The sequence below is a fragment of the Hypanus sabinus genome, chromosome 27 (assembly GCF_030144855.1).
Source record: "Hypanus sabinus isolate sHypSab1 chromosome 27, sHypSab1.hap1, whole genome shotgun sequence".
NCBI classification, from domain to species: Eukaryota; Metazoa; Chordata; class Chondrichthyes; order Myliobatiformes; family Dasyatidae; genus Hypanus; species Hypanus sabinus.
The window spans coordinates 44417875-44437482 of NC_082732.1; the positions used below are offsets into that span (position 1 = coordinate 44417875).

The 19608-nt window shown below is 45.9% G+C and overlaps 1 protein-coding gene across 1 annotated transcript in view; it reads right to left on the reverse strand.

Annotated features, from left to right (window-relative positions):
* Positions 1–19608, reverse strand: part of LOC132382282 (solute carrier family 2, facilitated glucose transporter member 1-like) — a 46699-nt gene that overhangs the window by 15271 nt on the left and 11820 nt on the right. The window contains exons 2-4 of the mRNA XM_059952385.1: positions 15539–15634; positions 8462–8622; positions 6675–6915 (exon numbers count right to left, since the gene is read on the reverse strand). Coding sequence (XP_059808368.1) covers positions 6675–6915; positions 8462–8622; positions 15539–15634 — 498 coding nt within the window. The remainder of the gene's footprint in view (positions 1–6674; positions 6916–8461; positions 8623–15538; positions 15635–19608) is intronic.

Here is a 19608-nt window from a genome sequence, read left to right on the forward strand (position 1 = left end):
ATGGAAGAGGCCTGGAATTGTGTGTGTGGAGACTGAGGAACTAGAAGTGATGGAAGAGGCCTGGAATTGTGTGTGTGGAGACTGAGGAACTAGAAGTGATGGAAGAGGCCTGGAATTGTGTGTGTGGAGACTGAGGAACTAGAAGTGATGGAAGAGGCCTGGAATTGTGTGTGTGGAGACTGAGGAACTAGAAGTGATGGAAGAGGCCTGGAATTGTGTGTGTGGAGACTGAGGAACTAGAAGTGATGGAAGAGGCCTGGAATTGTGTGTGTGGAGACTGAGGAACTAGAAGTGATGGAAGAGGCCTGGAATTGTGTGTGTGGAGACTGAGGAACTAGAAGTGATGGAAGAGGCCTGGAATTGTGTGTGTGGAGACTGAGGAACTAGAAGTGATGGAAGAGGCCTGGAATTGTGTGTGTGGAGACTGAGGAACTAGAAGTGATGGAAGAGGCCTGGAATTGTGTGTGTGGAGACTGAGGAACTAGAAGTGATGGAAGAGGCCTGGAATTGTGTGTGTGGAGACTGAGGAACTAGAAGTGATGGAAGAGGCCTGGAATTGTGTGTGTGGAGACTGAGGAACTAGAAGTGATGGAAGAGGCCTGGAATTGTGTGTGTGGAGACTGAGGAACTAGAAGTGATGGAAGAGGCCTGGAATTGTGTGTGTGGAGACTGAGGAACTAGAAGTGATGGAAGAGGCCTGGAATTGTGTGTGTGGAGACTGAGGAACTAGAAGTGATGGAAGAGGCCTGGAATTGTGTGTGTGGAGACTGAGGAACTAGAAGTGATGGAAGAGGCCTGGAATTGTGTGTGTGGAGACTGAGGAACTAGAAGTGATGGAAGAGGCCTGGAATTGTGTGTGTGGAGACTGAGGAACTAGAAGTGATGGAAGAGGCCTGGAATTGTGTGTGTGGAGACTGAGGAACTAGAAGTGATGGAAGAGGCCTGGAATTGTGTGTGTGGAGACTGAGGAACTAGAAGTGATGGAAGAGGCCTGGAATTGTGTGTGTGGAGACTGAGGAACTAGAAGTGATGGAAGAGGCCTGGAATTGTGTGTGTGGAGACTGAGGAACTAGAAGTGATGGAAGAGGCCTGGAATTGTGTGTGTGGAGACTGAGGAACTAGAAGTGATGGAAGAGGCCTGGAATTGTGTGTGTGGAGACTGAGGAACTAGAAGTGATGGAAGAGGCCTGGAATTGTGTGTGTGGAGACTGAGGAACTAGAAGTGATGGAAGAGGCCTGGAATTGTGTGTGTGGAGACTGAGGAACTAGAAGTGATGGAAGAGGCCTGGAATTGTGTGTGTGGAGACTGAGGAACTAGAAGTGATGGAAGAGGCCTGGAATTGTGTGTGTGGAGACTGAGGAACTAGAAGTGATGGAAGAGGCCTGGAATTGTGTGTGTGGAGACTGAGGAACTAGAAGTGATGGAAGAGGCCTGGAATTGTGTGTGTGGAGACTGAGGAACTAGAAGTGATGGAAGAGGCCTGGAATTGTGTGTGTGGAGACTGAGGAACTAGAAGTGATGGAAGAGGCCTGGAATTGTGTGTGTGGAGACTGAGGAACTAGAAGTGATGGAAGAGGCCTGGAATTGTGTGTGTGGAGACTGAGGAACTAGAAGTGATGGAAGAGGCCTGGAATTGTGTGTGTGGAGACTGAGGAACTAGAAGTGATGGAAGAGGCCTGGAATTGTGTGTGTGGAGACTGAGGAACTAGAAGTGATGGAAGAGGCCTGGAATTGTGTGTGTGGAGACTGAGGAACTAGAAGTGATGGAAGAGGCCTGGAATTGTGTGTGTGGAGACTGAGGAACTAGAAGTGATGGAAGAGGCCTGGAATTGTGTGTGTGGAGACTGAGGAACTAGAAGTGATGGAAGAGGCCTGGAATTGTGTGTGTGGAGACTGAGGAACTAGAAGTGATGGAAGAGGCCTGGAATTGTGTGTGTGGAGACTGAGGAACTAGAAGTGATGGAAGAGGCCTGGAATTGTGTGTGTGGAGACTGAGGAACTAGAAGTGATGGAAGAGGCCTGGAATTGTGTGTGTGGAGACTGAGGAACTAGAAGTGATGGAAGAGGCCTGGAATTGTGTGTGTGGAGACTGAGGAACTAGAAGTGATGGAAGAGGCCTGGAATTGTGTGTGTGGAGACTGAGGAACTAGAAGTGATGGAAGAGGCCTGGAATTGTGTGTGTGGAGACTGAGGAACTAGAAGTGATGGAAGAGGCCTGGAATTGTGTGTGTGGAGACTGAGGAACTAGAAGTGATGGAAGAGGCCTGGAATTGTGTGTGTGGAGACTGAGGAACTAGAAGTGATGGAAGAGGCCTGGAATTGTGTGTGTGGAGACTGAGGAACTAGAAGTGATGGAAGAGGCCTGGAATTGTGTGTGTGGAGACTGAGGAACTAGAAGTGATGGAAGAGGCCTGGAATTGTGTGTGTGGAGACTGAGGAACTAGAAGTGATGGAAGAGGCCTGGAATTGTGTGTGTGGAGACTGAGGAACTAGAAGTGATGGAAGAGGCCTGGAATTGTGTGTGTGGAGACTGAGGAACTAGAAGTGATGGAAGAGGCCTGGAATTGTGTGTGTGGAGACTGAGGAACTAGAAGTGATGGAAGAGGCCTGGAATTGTGTGTGTGGAGACTGAGGAACTAGAAGTGATGGAAGAGGCCTGGAATTGTGTGTGTGGAGACTGAGGAACTAGAAGTGATGGAAGAGGCCTGGAATTGTGTGTGTGGAGACTGAGGAACTAGAAGTGATGGAAGAGGCCTGGAATTGTGTGTGTGGAGACTGAGGAACTAGAAGTGATGGAAGAGGCCTGGAATTGTGTGTGTGGAGACTGAGGAACTAGAAGTGATGGAAGAGGCCTGGAATTGTGTGTGTGGAGACTGAGGAACTAGAAGTGATGGAAGAGGCCTGGAATTGTGTGTGTGGAGACTGAGGAACTAGAAGTGATGGAAGAGGCCTGGAATTGTGTGTGTGGAGACTGAGGAACTAGAAGTGATGGAAGAGGCCTGGAATTGTGTGTGTGGAGACTGAGGAACTAGAAGTGATGGAAGAGGCCTGGAATTGTGTGTGTGGAGACTGAGGAACTAGAAGTGATGGAAGAGGCCTGGAATTGTGTGTGTGGAGACTGAGGAACTAGAAGTGATGGAAGAGGCCTGGAATTGTGTGTGTGGAGACTGAGGAACTAGAAGTGATGGAAGAGGCCTGGAATTGTGTGTGTGGAGACTGAGGAACTAGAAGTGATGGAAGAGGCCTGGAATTGTGTGTGTGGAGACTGAGGAACTAGAAGTGATGGAAGAGGCCTGGAATTGTGTGTGTGGAGACTGAGGAACTAGAAGTGATGGAAGAGGCCTGGAATTGTGTGTGTGGAGACTGAGGAACTAGAAGTGATGGAAGAGGCCTGGAATTGTGTGTGTGGAGACTGAGGAACTAGAAGTGATGGAAGAGGCCTGGAATTGTGTGTGTGGAGACTGAGGAACTAGAAGTGATGGAAGAGGCCTGGAATTGTGTGTGTGGAGACTGAGGAACTAGAAGTGATGGAAGAGGCCTGGAATTGTGTGTGTGGAGACTGAGGAACTAGAAGTGATGGAAGAGGCCTGGAATTGTGTGTGTGGAGACTGAGGAACTAGAAGTGATGGAAGAGGCCTGGAATTGTGTGTGTGGAGACTGAGGAACTAGAAGTGATGGAAGAGGCCTGGAATTGTGTGTGTGGAGACTGAGGAACTAGAAGTGATGGAAGAGGCCTGGAATTGTGTGTGTGGAGACTGAGGAACTAGAAGTGATGGAAGAGGCCTGGAATTGTGTGTGTGGAGACTGAGGAACTAGAAGTGATGGAAGAGGCCTGGAATTGTGTGTGTGGAGACTGAGGAACTAGAAGTGATGGAAGAGGCCTGGAATTGTGTGTGTGGAGACTGAGGAACTAGAAGTGATGGAAGAGGCCTGGAATTGTGTGTGTGGAGACTGAGGAACTAGAAGTGATGGAAGAGGCCTGGAATTGTGTGTGTGGAGACTGAGGAACTAGAAGTGATGGAAGAGGCCTGGAATTGTGTGTGTGGAGACTGAGGAACTAGAAGTGATGGAAGAGGCCTGGAATTGTGTGTGTGGAGACTGAGGAACTAGAAGTGATGGAAGAGGCCTGGAATTGTGTGTGTGGAGACTGAGGAACTAGAAGTGATGGAAGAGGCCTGGAATTGTGTGTGTGGAGACTGAGGAACTAGAAGTGATGGAAGAGGCCTGGAATTGTGTGTGTGGAGACTGAGGAACTAGAAGTGATGGAAGAGGCCTGGAATTGTGTGTGTGGAGACTGAGGAACTAGAAGTGATGGAAGAGGCCTGGAATTGTGTGTGTGGAGACTGAGGAACTAGAAGTGATGGAAGAGGCCTGGAATTGTGTGTGTGGAGACTGAGGAACTAGAAGTGATGGAAGAGGCCTGGAATTGTGTGTGTGGAGACTGAGGAACTAGAAGTGATGGAAGAGGCCTGGAATTGTGTGTGTGGAGACTGAGGAACTAGAAGTGATGGAAGAGGCCTGGAATTGTGTGTGTGGAGACTGAGGAACTAGAAGTGATGGAAGAGGCCTGGAATTGTGTGTGTGGAGACTGAGGAACTAGAAGTGATGGAAGAGGCCTGGAATTGTGTGTGTGGAGACTGAGGAACTAGAAGTGATGGAAGAGGCCTGGAATTGTGTGTGTGGAGACTGAGGAACTAGAAGTGATGGAAGAGGCCTGGAATTGTGTGTGTGGAGACTGAGGAACTAGAAGTGATGGAAGAGGCCTGGAATTGTGTGTGTGGAGACTGAGGAACTAGAAGTGATGGAAGAGGCCTGGAATTGTGTGTGTGGAGACTGAGGAACTAGAAGTGATGGAAGAGGCCTGGAATTGTGTGTGTGGAGACTGAGGAACTAGAAGTGATGGAAGAGGCCTGGAATTGTGTGTGTGGAGACTGAGGAACTAGAAGTGATGGAAGAGGCCTGGAATTGTGTGTGTGGAGACTGAGGAACTAGAAGTGATGGAAGAGGCCTGGAATTGTGTGTGTGGAGACTGAGGAACTAGAAGTGATGGAAGAGGCCTGGAATTGTGTGTGTGGAGACTGAGGAACTAGAAGTGATGGAAGAGGCCTGGAATTGTGTGTGTGGAGACTGAGGAACTAGAAGTGATGGAAGAGGCCTGGAATTGTGTGTGTGGAGACTGAGGAACTAGAAGTGATGGAAGAGGCCTGGAATTGTGTGTGTGGAGACTGAGGAACTAGAAGTGATGGAAGAGGCCTGGAATTGTGTGTGTGGAGACTGAGGAACTAGAAGTGATGGAAGAGGCCTGGAATTGTGTGTGTGGAGACTGAGGAACTAGAAGTGATGGAAGAGGCCTGGAATTGTGTGTGTGGAGACTGAGGAACTAGAAGTGATGGAAGAGGCCTGGAATTGTGTGTGTGGAGACTGAGGAACTAGAAGTGATGGAAGAGGCCTGGAATTGTGTGTGTGGAGACTGAGGAACTAGAAGTGATGGAAGAGGCCTGGAATTGTGTGTGTGGAGATTGAGGAACTAGAAGTGATGGAAGAGGCCTGCTCTGAGCATCAATGGTCACGTTGAACGGCAGGGTAGAGTTGACAGGCTAAGCCTACTCTTGCTCCTCTTTGCTTATGAAGAGGTTTGAGGGGAACGAGCGGAGGGTGGTCAGTCAGGCACAGCAACGATCAGCCCAACAGCTCTGGCTCGGCAAACTGGCAGGTGTTAGTGGATTTTTCCTCTGATTGAAATTGGCTTATTATAACCTCTCGTACCGAGATGCAGTGAGAAGCTCGTCTTGCATACTGTTCATTCAGATCACGTCATTACACAGTGTATTGAGGTAGAACAAAGTAAAACAATGACAGAATGTGAATAAAGTGGAAAAGCTACCAAAAAAGTGCAATCTGCGTGACCATTAGAAACTGCCGAGCTGTGGACACACCGAAACCAGCCTCCCCTCCGTGGACTTCGTCTACACTTCTCACCACCTGAGTAACGCTGCCATCAGCCGTATAAAACCTGGGTTAGGCCGCACCTAGCATACTGTGTGCGGTTCCAGTTGCTCTTTCACGGGGAGTGGTGAAGGGCTTAGTGCAGGAGGTTTACCAGCGTGCTGACAGAGGGGATGAGCTACAACGGGAGAAACCTTTCCTGGAGGCTGAGGAGCCGACTTGCAGGAACTGGTAAAGTTATGAGAGGCACAGCCAGAACCTTTCTTCCACAAAAGAACACAAGAAAGTAAAAGGTTAACAGAAATGTGTGGGACGCTTCCTTCTACCCAGAGTGCTGGGTGCCGGGTGCTGGTAAGTAGATGAGATAGAGGTGCTCAAGAGACCATAGCATGGGTACACCCATATTCAGGGAATGGAGGGACATCAATCATGTGCACACAGAAAAGATTTAGGTTAATTTGTAACGGTGTTTGCCTAGAGGGCCTGATCTGTTCTGTTCCAATTTCTCTAAATCTACAATTGTTTAATGGATCAGCTGAGCTGAAAGTGTGGAAGTTAATGCACTTGGACAGACCTGAGGTGATAGGCCCCCTCCCCCACCAGCCAGCCCATTACAGGCACGCACCCCTCTCCTTTGAACTTGCCCCTTCTGAATGCATGAATGCCCGCTTGGTACTTTGCCTTGGGGCACAACGCTGCCGTTTAAAGCTTCAGTAATGACTCTCACCTGGGCGACTAGGATTCCAAACACGACACCCAGCTGGTGGAGGGTACCCAGGGCTCCCCTCAGGGCGGTGGGGGAAATCTCGCCCACGTACATCGGCACAAAGCCTGTGCTCAAGCCAGAGTAGATCCCAATGATGAACCGGCCCAATACCAACATCTCATACGATCTGGCCACCTTCGAGAATCCCATCAGTATGGCTGCAAGGAATGCCAGGACGTTTGCCAATAACATGGAGTTACGCCTGGGGAGAGAGCAACCACATTATATCCAATGCAATTACCGCACAGGCATTCTGGAGTTTCCAATTCAAGTCCTGCTGGGTCTGTAAACAGTTTGTACCATGTGCTCTGGTTTCCTCCCACATTCCAAAGACGTACAGGTTAGTAGGTTAATTGGTCACATGGGTGTAATTGGGTAGCATGAGCTGGAAAGACCCGTTACCACATTGTATCACCAATTTTTAAAAAATCAAATTAATTAAGATATCAAAGGGAACAAATGCTGCTTCAGCTCTGCCACCTGATTTCCGTATGGACAATGAACACCATCTCACCAACTTCTTTTTATTTGACTTATTTAATTTTTTCTTATAGACAGTTAATTGGGGCATCGGTTAATCGGGGCAGTTGCTTTTATGGGATAACTCTTAAAGAACAAAATCTAATCGAGAAAACAACCTGATATTTCTTTGTTTATTCAGGACACTACATCTCTAACTGGGACAGGAGACTGTTTCCAACTAGCATCAGTCGTGTGCAGTTGAGTGGCCACTGGACGCTACCCCGTGCTCAGAGCGAACAACTGTATCAGTTGCTCATTTGGGCTGACCGACGCCGAATCAAAAAGCATTGAATTTTGACTCTGCTTCACGCAGGAAGGCAATGAAAGCAGTCCATTATCTGCACTAGTGCTCTGTGCTGGTTTTGTTTATTTACAGTCAGAGGAACATGGAAGTGTACACTGGATGAATTCCCCCATCAATAACTACGAGGAACTGATTTATAGTTCTGTAGTAGTATTGGTAGTGTTCTAATTTGTTCTGTATTTCTGTTAAATACATAATTTGTTACTCAGTTAAATGGTAGTTTGTCTTTTTTGTTGTACCTTCTCAACTATTCGGCTAATTCTGGCAGCTGCTTAATTAGGTCAAAGTTCACTGGTCCTGACGTCTCCCAATTAATCCTATGCACCATGTCTATATGTCTCTCTTATAGTTGCAAGTTTTGTTATACGACTGTAACACTGTGAGCGAAATGGGCATTCTGTGGGAGCAGTGTTTGGGTTCTGGTTAGAGATAATGGGTGCTTTGGAGTGTGAGCCGTCCAATGAGGGGAGTGTGCTTTTTGTGTTGTGTGCCTGACACCGGGGTGAGCTGGGGCTTCTGTTTGGCGGGGGGACGAAAGGAGAAGATGCAGGAGAGAGATTGTAGGGCTCAACCCGCTGGGGGGCGGGGGGGGGGGGGGGGGCCATGATTCGACAATGTCCTGGGTGATCGAAGGAGGATCAGCAAATGGAGAAACCGTGAGTTTCAACTTCTGCACATCAGGCCGTTTCGTTAAAATGGACCATTCTTTTGTGTGTTTTTTTTAAAAGAAACACATTATGTATTGTAATGCGCTGCTGCTGAAAAACAACAAATTTCATGACATATGCCAGTGATATTACACCTGATTCGGATTCTGAACGTATTTCCAGGGTGTGAGATTTGTCTGACACTGAGCCCCATATCATGTGATATTTTACAAAGCGAATCAGTAAGCGATTGTATTAACAATGTCAAGTATTACCTTCCAAACCGATTCACAAACAATCCCACGGAAAACGATCCAATCATGCCTCCCACGGAGAATATAGCTACAGCCAGTGACCAGATACTGGTGAGTGATGTCTTACTAACTGGCTCATTGTAACGGTACAACCAAGTGTCATTAATGAAGCTCTCAATAACCTGGAATTAATAATAAAAATAAAATCATCTTTACCTATCAACATATATCAACAATTTTCTTAAAAATCCTGAAAAATAAGCTTGAATTTCTTACCTAAAGAAATCACAAATCACCCATCAAAATATCATCCCAATACTTGTATGCAAACTACAAGCAAAACAGTAACATTGCAGAACCAATCACCGCTGACTCAGATAAGCACAGCATACTGCAGGATGCCACAAGGGCATGAGAAGATGTAAAGAGTAATTGATGAGAGATTCTGTAATTCTAAATCAAGCAGAAATCTTTCATGTCGCTATATTAACTAGCGAAAAGCATTTAATTCTGTCATAATTAATTCATAACTCATGGTTAAGAGATATAATACACACACGCAACACTTGAGAAATTTCCACACCTGATGTACTATATCCATTAACAAACAAAAAGAGCAACTGCTGTATCTAAAACACACCACGGCATTTTTCAGGGTGACTAAGCCCACCATGGTCTTCTCTCGCTTTAAACCTGCTCGCTAATTTATGAATCAAATTGAGTATCAAATCAGAAGCAACCGAATTAATTGCACCTTCACACTGCTCCTCTACATGGATGATTTGAAATTGTATGCCCCTTTATCAGTTAAGCTAACGTAATTAAATACTAAAACCATTTTCAAAAGATATAAAATGAACTTTGGATTGGATAAGTGCAGAATATTAAACATAAAGAAAGGTGCAATAGAGTTAATAGAATAGAAAACCGAGCAGCAGTTTACAATCCAACCGAAGGATGAGTACATACCTGGGATATCAACAAGCAAAGAAAAGAGATCATAAGGCAATAAGGGAAAGAACTTTGACAGAATTTACTTAAAGTCTTAAGAAAATCTGTCAAACAGAGCTCAACAGTAAAAATGTAACAAAAATACTTTTGCTACACCTATATTAAAGTATTATTTTGGTATAATATCTCTGGAACTGATCTGGAAAACTTAAAGAAAAATAAGAACTGAAAGGACAAATTTAGAAAACACTACCGACATCGAATGCTCTTGTATTAATGCTACCCTAGGACAGCAGGTGGAAGAGGAATTACAGACACTAAACATCTATGCAACACTTATTACTACAGATGAAAATGTTAAATAATGGAAGAGTATGATCCTCCATGGAAGACATCCCCATGAACGGAACAGACTAGATATCAACAAGGAAGTGTCGAACGACTGGCTCAGGATTGGAAACCACTTCCCGGAAACGAGGTGGCACGGTAACACAGTGCCTTGCAGTGTCAGCAACCTGGGTTCACAGCTCATAACTGTCTGTGAGGAGACTGTATGTTCTCCCCAAGTGCTCTGGTTTCCTCCCAAAATCCAAAGACATACTGGTTAGGGTTAGTGAGTTGTGCTATGTTGGTGCCTGGCTGCCGGTGCACGTCCTCGCTGATTTGATTCGATGCAAACACATTTCACCATGATTCGATGGTTTGATATACATGTGACCTTACTTTGGTGCTAGAAATGACACGACACCTGCGAGCTGCCCTGAACAGATCCTCAGACTGTGGTGGTCCCAGACCCAAGTAAAACATTTCACTGTATGTTTCAATATACATGTAATGCTAATCTTAGACCTTCACACCGTGATCTTTCGCGGCATTGTCTCACGATCCTGAGATTAACATTAGATCTTCCTCTTGTGTGCAAAATGAAAAACACAGGGAGCTGGGTGAAGCCTCGAGTTAGTCGATAAAGTGCCAATCTTCAACAGGTGATGCTTCAAGAAGGCAGCATCCATCAAAGTATACAATTTATTTATTTGTGTGTGTGTCTGTGTATATATTATTGAAGCTCATGTGGAGGACATACAAACTCCTTACAGACAGCACCAGAATTGAACTCTGAACTCAGACACCCCGAACTGTAATAATGTTAAATAAACTGTCGTGCTCTTGCATGTTATGTAATATATACATGTAGTACACTGTATGTACATTACAGCATCATTATGTATTTTATTATATACAACACTGCTTTCTCTAATTTTGCACTACTTATTTTTAACACTTTTCTTATTGTAACTGATAGCATTTTGCATTAAGCACTACACACGAAAGGTCAGGCAGCATCTATAGAAATGAACAAACAGCCAACAGTTTCGGCTGAGACCCTTCACCAATGCTGAACATCAACTGATTATTGGTCTCCAAAGATGCTGTCTGACCTGCTGAATTCCTCCAGCATTTTATGTGTGTTAACTACAGAATCTCGTGTTTAGTATTTTTTAATATATATTGCATTATACTGCTGCCGCAAAACAACAAATTTCATGGTGTAGTGATCCTGTTTCTGAACACAAGAAATTCTGGAGATGCTGGACATCCAAAGCAACACACGTAAAATGCTGGAGGAATTCAGCAAGTCAGGCAATGCCCAAGGAAATTAGAATAATCAGCCAATGTTTCGCACCAAGACTCTTCCCCAGGACTGGAAAGGAAGGTGGAAGATGGCAGCATAAGAGGTTGAGAGAGGGGAAGGAGGGTAACTATAAATGATAGTGAAGCCAGGTGGGTGGGAAAGATAAAAGGAATCTGAGGGTGCAGAGTGGACCAATGGACAGTGTAATATTATTAACAGTAGGTGGCAGCAGAGAGCCATCTTGTGAGAACAAGCTCCTTAGTGATGACACAACCCCTGCAGTTTACTTTATGGCCAGCCACTGGCATAGCTCGAATTTGACTTTGAATTCAATGAGAGGTCACAGCACAAGGACGCCTCACTGGTTCCATGCTTCTCACCACTCGACTGTCACCTCAGAAGTCAAAGAGTTCAAAACCACCTATCCCCCAGCGTTGTGGTGAGCTCGGGAACATGACCAGCACTCAGAATCCAGGCTAGTCACTTGGGAATTTTAGTAAGAGCAGCAGGATGGCTTGTTAGAGAAAACTCGGGAACCACCTTCGCTCACAGGAGGTTAATAGGTTCTTGATTAGTCAGGGTGTCAAAACTTATGGGGAAGAGGCAGGAGAATGGGGTTGAGTGAGATAATAAATTAGCCATGATGGCAGGAGCAGACTCAATGGACCGAATGGCCCAATTCTGCTCCCAAGTCTTATGGTTAACTAGTTTCATCTGAGGTTAACACACCCTGCCCTAAAGAGAGTTTAATCTGCATTCTGAAACACATTCCAAGCACGTTTCACTCCTGCCAGGGTCTAATTATGCGAGAGATCGCCTCCAAACTAAATCACCCCAGCCCTGCCCTAAAACAGATGGATGCCCTTTGCCCAGCCTTAACACACATGGTAAAACCTTTTTCTTAGGAACTTGAAACCAAAAGCAGAAATCTATGACTTCCCTGGAAGGGACTGATATTGAATGCAGTGCAGTATGGGTCAGGCCAACATGCCACACGTTAAGCTATTCCTATTCTGCCATGGTCCTTTATCCTTTCAGTCTCCTCCGGTTCACGTACTCACAGGAATGCCTCGACCACCACCCACCACTGTGTAAAAACATGTTCATTTATTCAACATGTATTAATATAACCAACATATCAATACAGTTACAAAGAAGGCACAACAGCAGCTATATTTCAGTAGGAGTTTGAGGAGATTTGGTATGTCACCACAGACACACAAATTTCTACAGTTGTACTGTGGAGAGCATTCTGACCGATTGCATCACCATCTGGGACGGAGAGGCCACTGCACAGGACGGGAAAAAGCTGCAGAGGGTTGTAAGCTCAGCCAGATCCATCATGGGCAACGGCCTCCCCAGCATCGAGAACATCTTCGAAAGGCGATGCCTCAGAAAGGCCCGATCCATCACTAAGGATCCCATCACCCAGGACACACCCTCTTCTCATTGCTATCATCAAGGAGGTGGTACAGGAGCCTGAAGGCCCACACTCAATGTTTCAGAAACAGCTTCTTCACCATCAGATTTATGGATGGATAATAAACCTAATGAATACCACCTCACTAGCTTCTTTCACTACTTACTTAATTTTTAAATTTCAATAAGAAACTGTATAGTTCTTTTGCTATAAGTATTGCAATGTATTGCTGCCACAAAACAACAAATTTCATGACTTATGTTCGTGATACGAAACCTGATTCTGCTAACTTGCTTTGTAAAGGTTTAAAAATACCTCCTTGAAACTTAAAGCTACACACTCCTGTACTTCAGAAACACAAGAAATTCTGCAGATGCTGGAACTCCAGAGGTACACACACAAAATGCAGGAGGAACTTAGGTGCACTTAGAACTTTAGGAGGGTTAATGGTGCCTAATGGCGATTCCTTTGCTTGCATCTACAGAAACAGCTCTATTTTCATTTTTAATATCTCTGTTTTTCCTTTTCAGGGTTCTTTCAAAGACCCTGACCTGGAGTTACACACCAACTTCGGTTCTCTGCAGGAATGGGACCCACTCTCAGGGTTTCATAACTGGCCGTTGTTCGGCACACCAAGGGCTCGGCCTAAGAGTCCGGCACCGATTCGGAAGCCTGGCATCTCAGGGCTCTGGAGACGGGCGGTTCGTGGGTCGGTGTCACAACAGGAGACCCGCGTGTCGTCGGGGGAGTGGGTTATCTGCAACTGTCTGCCTGGAGACCCGGGATCTTTGTGACCTTCAGGCACAGAGCTCAAGAACAGCAATGTAACGGACTTTTAACATTGTAAGCCAGTGGCGAGTGGTTTGTTATGTCTCCCCGCTTGCCGGGAAAATGGAGACACCTTTCTCCCTTAGCAGGGGGAGAGAGAATCTGCAGTCTGTCGAATACCTGGTGAAACGCAGAGTCTTTGGGGTAACTACAAGTTTGAGTCTTTGCTTGAGCTTCAGTGCTCAGTGACAGTGCCAATGCTTTTTCTTTGCTGGAGTAGGGAGCGGGGGATCGTTGCTTGCTGCCGCTTACGCACGAGGGGGGGAGCTGGGGGGGGGGTACTTTGGGGTTCTCACGTTTAACTGCCATTTATTTTTCGGGCATTCCCCTGCTTTCATGGATGTTTGTGAAGAAAAAGCATTTCAGGATGTATATTGTATATATATTTCTCTGACATTAAATGTACCTTTGAACTCAGCAGGTCAGGCAGCATGCATGCAGTCAGTGTTTCGGGCCGAGCCCCTCTAGTATCTGACAGTTGGGTTGTGGAAAAGTCCCTGACTGTCTACCTCATGTTCGTCATTCAATCAACTTTATCACATCTCCCCTCATTCAGGACTTAAAAGAGACACAATTCACCAGGCAACGGCAGAACTGCCCACAGGCTACACAAACACTTCCCAGTCGTTTTCTAATATCCGTTTTGTCCAGGAAAACACAAAAAGGTGCTGGAAAAGGGCCAGTAATATCATGAAGGATCCCACCCATCCCGCTCATGGACTGTTTGTCCCAATCCTACCAGAGAGGAGGGTACATAACATCCACACCAGGACCCCCAGACTCAAAAACAGTTACTTTCCCCAAACAGTAAGACCGATCAACACCTCCACTCACTAACCCACCCCTCTATACCTCCAAACACCACTACTTTATCATTTCCTGTCAGTCACCTTATGTAGACACTCCTGTGCCGAGCGTCACTTTATGGACAATCTATATGTATAAACTCTTAGTTATTATGTTTATTATTAGTATTATTCTGTTTTTAAAAGTATTGCATTTTTTTGTGCTGCATCAAATCCGCAGTAACAATTATCTTGTTCTCCCTTACGCTTGTGTGCTGGAAATGACATTGAACAATCTTGAATTTTGTCAATGTGATCTACCCTGGGAATGGGATTTTTGGAAAGGTGGTTGTGAAACATGCTCTGGAAGCATCAGCGGTTTGTGAAAAGCCGAAAGAACAAGTTTACTCAGCCTGCCTGTCCGAGTTAAACATGGACGACTGACGATGTGAGAGACTGTCGTTGAAGCTGTTCCACTTCAGCACACACCATGCTCCACTGATCAGCATCAAGTTACACTGCATCTGCACGCCCACTGCTCCCCCGTAGACGTCACACCATGCTCTACTCTATAGACATCAGACCACACTTTATCCTATTTACGTCAAAACACCTATATACAGTCCTACGCAAGTCTTCAGCATATACATACGTATAGCCAGGGTGAACAGGACTGCAGTAATAGCATGTATTGCACTGTATGGCTGCCACAAAAAAGAACAAATTTCATGATGTATGAGAGTTTCTGATGTGGGTCTCTATTGTGCACTGAGAGTGGGAAGTGGGGTAGGGAGAGGGGAGTCATGGTTTGGAAAAAGAAAAAGTGAGAGTAAGCGTTCGGCAAGGACTAGAAGGGCCAAGATGGCCTCTTTCCATGCTGTAATTGTTATATGGAAAACGGGAGGGGAATGCCTTGCACCAATCCGCCCTCCTCGCACTGATCTGCCCCCCCCCCACCCCGTCCATGTCATTCCGCTCTTATTCTTCAGAGGAGGGGGATCGATTGGTGGGGCAGGGCATGTTCTAGAGGGTAAGGGTTGTTATTGAGGGGCAAGTTCTGGAAGAAAGAAAGGTTTGAGCAGACAGGACAGAAAAGGTCTTGGCCTGTGGTAACTTAGTGGTTAGCATAATCTCTGGCCAGTTTGTGCAGAAATGATGGGGACAGGTGAGATAAAGAATGGAGGTGGGGGAGGTCTTGGAGAGGAGGGGCAGGCTCTGGAAAGAAGGTTTTCCGGGAGACAAGGCAGTGGGAGAAAATCCAGGAAACAGGCAGGTTCTGCAGAGGAGGGGAGAGCACCAGATACGGGAGAGAACCCCAACAAGCTCGCAAGTGAAATGTCACCTCACCTGGAAGAACTTCGGGGCCTTGAATGAAGGTGAGGGAGGAGGTGAATGAGCAGGTATAGCACTCGTTTGAAATTATAAGCCCATTATGAAACAAACATTTTAAACGTTTTTTCTTCTGTGAAAGAATGCCTTACCTTCTGTGGAGCGTTGATGACCCCAGTGTTGTAACCAAACTGCACAGAACCAAGTACTGCAGTGCCCACCGCCAGCACTAACTTTCCGGTAACTTTCTGAAACACAATGTAAAAGAAGAGAAATTCACACACTGTAGTTCTTACTGTCAAACACGGACAGCAACCTGGAACCTGGAGTTTCTGCCGAAACTTCCCTGGGGCAAATTCCGGTCTAATTAGTTGCAGGTGCTCTTGTTAGGGATACAGTTATTTCTTTCACAAATCTCTTTTCCATAGACTAGGATAGAACGTGAAACAGTAGATCACGATACAGCTTTATAAAACTCTACACGTACAAACAACCACAGCATCTGCAGTGTACTTTGTGTTTATAAAACCCTAGTTAGGCTGCATTCGGAATACTGCCTACAGTTCTGGTCACCCCATTAACGGGAGGATGTCGAGGCGTGAGGGTGCAGAAAAGCCTGGATTAGAGGGCATGAGCTTTAATAAAAGGCTGCTTTCTCTGGAACAGCGGAGGCCGAGAGGAGATCTGATAGAGGTTTCTAAGATTATGAGAGGTCCAGATGGAAGAGACAAGACAGTATTTTACCCCCAGGGCTGAAATGTCTAATACCAGGGGGCACACATTTAAGGTGGGATGGGGAGCGGGGAGTAAATCAGAGAGCGGTGGGTACTTGGAATGCACCACCTGGGGTGGTAGATGCAGAAACATTGAAGACTTTTAAGAGATGTTTAGATAGGCAGATGAATGGGAGAAAGATGGAAGGATATGGACGTTGTGCAGGGAGAAGGAATTTGTTTAATCGGCCATTTGATCACTGGTTTGGCATAAATTTGTGGGCCTGTTCCTGTGCTGTACTGTTCTATGTTCTAGTACAGGCCCTTATCGTGCCGACCTTTTAACCCTTTCTAACCCTTCCCTCCCACATAGCTCTCATTTCCTATCATCATGTGCTTATCCAAGTCTCTAAATTTCCCTGCCTGAACCACCACTCTTTATGTAAAGAGTCTTCCTCTGACATCCCCTCTATGCTTTCCTTCAATTATTAGCCATTTTCACCCAGGGAAAAGCCTCTGACTGTCCAGTTGATCGATGCCTACTATCATCTCATTAACACAGTGTTTTTGCCCCAAGAACTGCCACTCACTGGTTGTTCCCCCCCCCCCCCACATACCATTCTCTGCAAACTCTAGAGACTGTTGTGCATGAAAATACCAGGCAATCAGCAGTTTCTGAGATACTCAAACCACCCCATCTGGCACCAACAATCATTCCCCCACGGTCAAAGTCACTTAGATCACATTTCTTCCCCACTCTCATGTTTGATCTGGACAACAGCTGAACATCTTCACCACGCCTGCATGCTTTTATGCAATGAGTTGCTTGCACATGATTGGCCAATTAGATATTTACATTAACAAGCAGGTGTACAGGTGTATCTGTTTAAGAAGCCACTGACCATAAAGCAGAGCTTTATAAACTATATACATTTTCAAATTTTAAAAGGTTTTTACTACAGACAACAAATTATAACCCCGAGGGGCATATGGTATCAGAAATCCACCAGGGACGGTGACATTGAGGAATTAAAGAGCAGGCCGGGGTCTCAGCCTCCGCTCCCTGTATGAAAGCCCACAAGGTGGGCATGGTCAAATATCAGGCTGGCAGACCAGCAAGCACACTTGGGTGCCGTCATCTGACTGTCCGGAGTTTGGGTCCTCATCCATCGATATCATCTGCCAGTCCTGGATTGACACCGACAATTGAAGCCCAAAGGTCGATCGAAAGTCCAGAAGTAAATTAGGGCTGATGGCAGGAGACTGCAACTCTCTGCGATTCTGCCAGGTGAGTCGAAGGCCCAGTGTCTCTGTGTCCGAGCCTACTGGAGGACAGAGGCCCAAAGTCAGCCTGTCCTGTTATTTCATTCAGAGATACGGGTGTGGAACAGGTCGTTCCACTGAACCACATCGCCCAGTAATCCAGCTATTTAACTCTAATCAAAGGACAATTTACAATGAGCAATCAACCTACCAAACCGGAGCACCTGGAGGAAACCCATGTGGTCCTGGGGAGAATATGCAAATACGTTTTTGATGTTGCTGGTATTGAACCCCAAGTTAGGACAGGCCGAGCTGTGATAGTGTTGCACTAATCACTACACTACCATGGTGCCCTGGCGTTGGAGGACAGTGTAAACACATGGGTTGGGAGGGAGGAGAGGGGCTTGTGTTTGCCGGTGTTGCTCTGCTGAACACTGTGTGCTTGCTATGTAAGTGCCAGAACATGCGCAACATTTGGTTCCCCCAGGCTTAGTAGCGAAGCCACACATGAAGGCCCGGAGCTGGACCTGTTTGTTCGAGGTTACTTGAGACGCACACCATCAGGAAGGGCATCCAAATACCCGCTTGGATTTCTCAGTGACCATCTGACATTTGCAGCCTCAGATGGTCAGCACCTGGTTTTGTTCATGTTAAGGCTCTTTAATGGGTCACCCATCAGCTGCCCGAGTGAAAAGGGGTCCAGCAATGCTCTCCCCTTTTTCATACACACTTTCTACAATAGGGGTTTTATGACTATCCAATAATTCCACGCTCCTGGTAATCAGTTCGTTGTTCAAATTTATTTATAATTACTTGAGTTTACATTCTGCAAGTGCTTGTGTGGGACTTAAACGAATATTTGAATGGGGGGGGATTTAGGTAATCCAGAGGGATGTCCTATAACATTGTCGCCTTTGATTCAACTTCCCACGTACGTGGCTTGTTGGCCAAAGTCTGTTTACAACTTTTCTCCACTTTGTTGTCAGAACAATTTCCTATTTGTTACTGAGAAAGGTTGGCGTCAGAGAAACCAGTCACGTTGTTAAATCCTTTACCGCTGCTCAGCAGATCTCACAGAATGGAAACAGGAAGCAGAGTGTTTGCATTTGTATATGTCGTGGGATCGAATTTCCACTGTGCAATAAGCAGCTTTATTTCCTTACCCAACAACACAAAGCCTTGAATTGATTGAAAGGCAGAAGAGCTTAAAACCAGCTCAAGAAATTCACACTTCTCCAAGTAATTGGGGCACGCTCTCCCCACATCCTAATAACTTCGTCCTTCTCCTAGTAGCCTTAAAAAATTTATTTATTGACAGACAGCATGGAATAGGTCCTTGCGGCCTTTTGAGCTGTGTTGCCCAGCAACCCTGATTTAGCTCTAGCCTGATCATGGAACAATTTACTTGGCCTATTAACGTACGTCTTTGGACTGTGGGAGGAAACCAGAGCACCTGGAGGAAAGCAACAGAGTCATGAGAAGAAAGTACAGACGGCGGCAGAGATTGAACCCAGGCCACTGTGCTAACCACTACACTACCATGCCACCCCAAATGAGGCAAGCTCTCCTCATGCCCCAATAACACAAAATCAGCATTAAAAGTACTAAGAATACAGCAGTGAAAGGACGAATAAAGGGACAAAGGAAGCATTTCCAGCTGCAGCTGGTTTACGGAAAATAATTCAAGCCTTTCTGATTAAAAATTAGAGTGAAGAATGTGATGACTGGGGAACCTTCCCTGCTGTTGCCTTCCTCCACCTTCACTGTGGTTGTGATGTGTCATCATCTCTGGCCAGCTCCACCAAAGGGGTGTTGGTTAGATTGAACTTCATCTGAAATCTCTCCCTTGACCTCACTACCGTGGGTGAGCCTACCAGGAGCTAAGCTCCAGACAGCATCGCTCCCAGGACCCATTACCCTCTCCACCACAACAAGATGACAATTCTAAGAGAAGGTGTAGCTCTATTTCTAATCAAGGTAACACCTAAGAAGGTCCTTCATTTACAAACGTTTGTAGAAAAGGCAAGCAGCCTTTTCCAAATGATGCCTTCTGTACAGCGCTACCAGGCTATCAAAACAAGATCTTCACGCCACCTTAAATGTTGCTTCCCCAGACAGTTAATCTGATCACCCATTCTAGTTGACTCCCCCACAACCCCCTCAGTCCCCCATCACTGCACCGTAAACACTCTAAACTATGTTTTATAATACTGATTACATTCTGGTACTTATGCACATTTTATCCC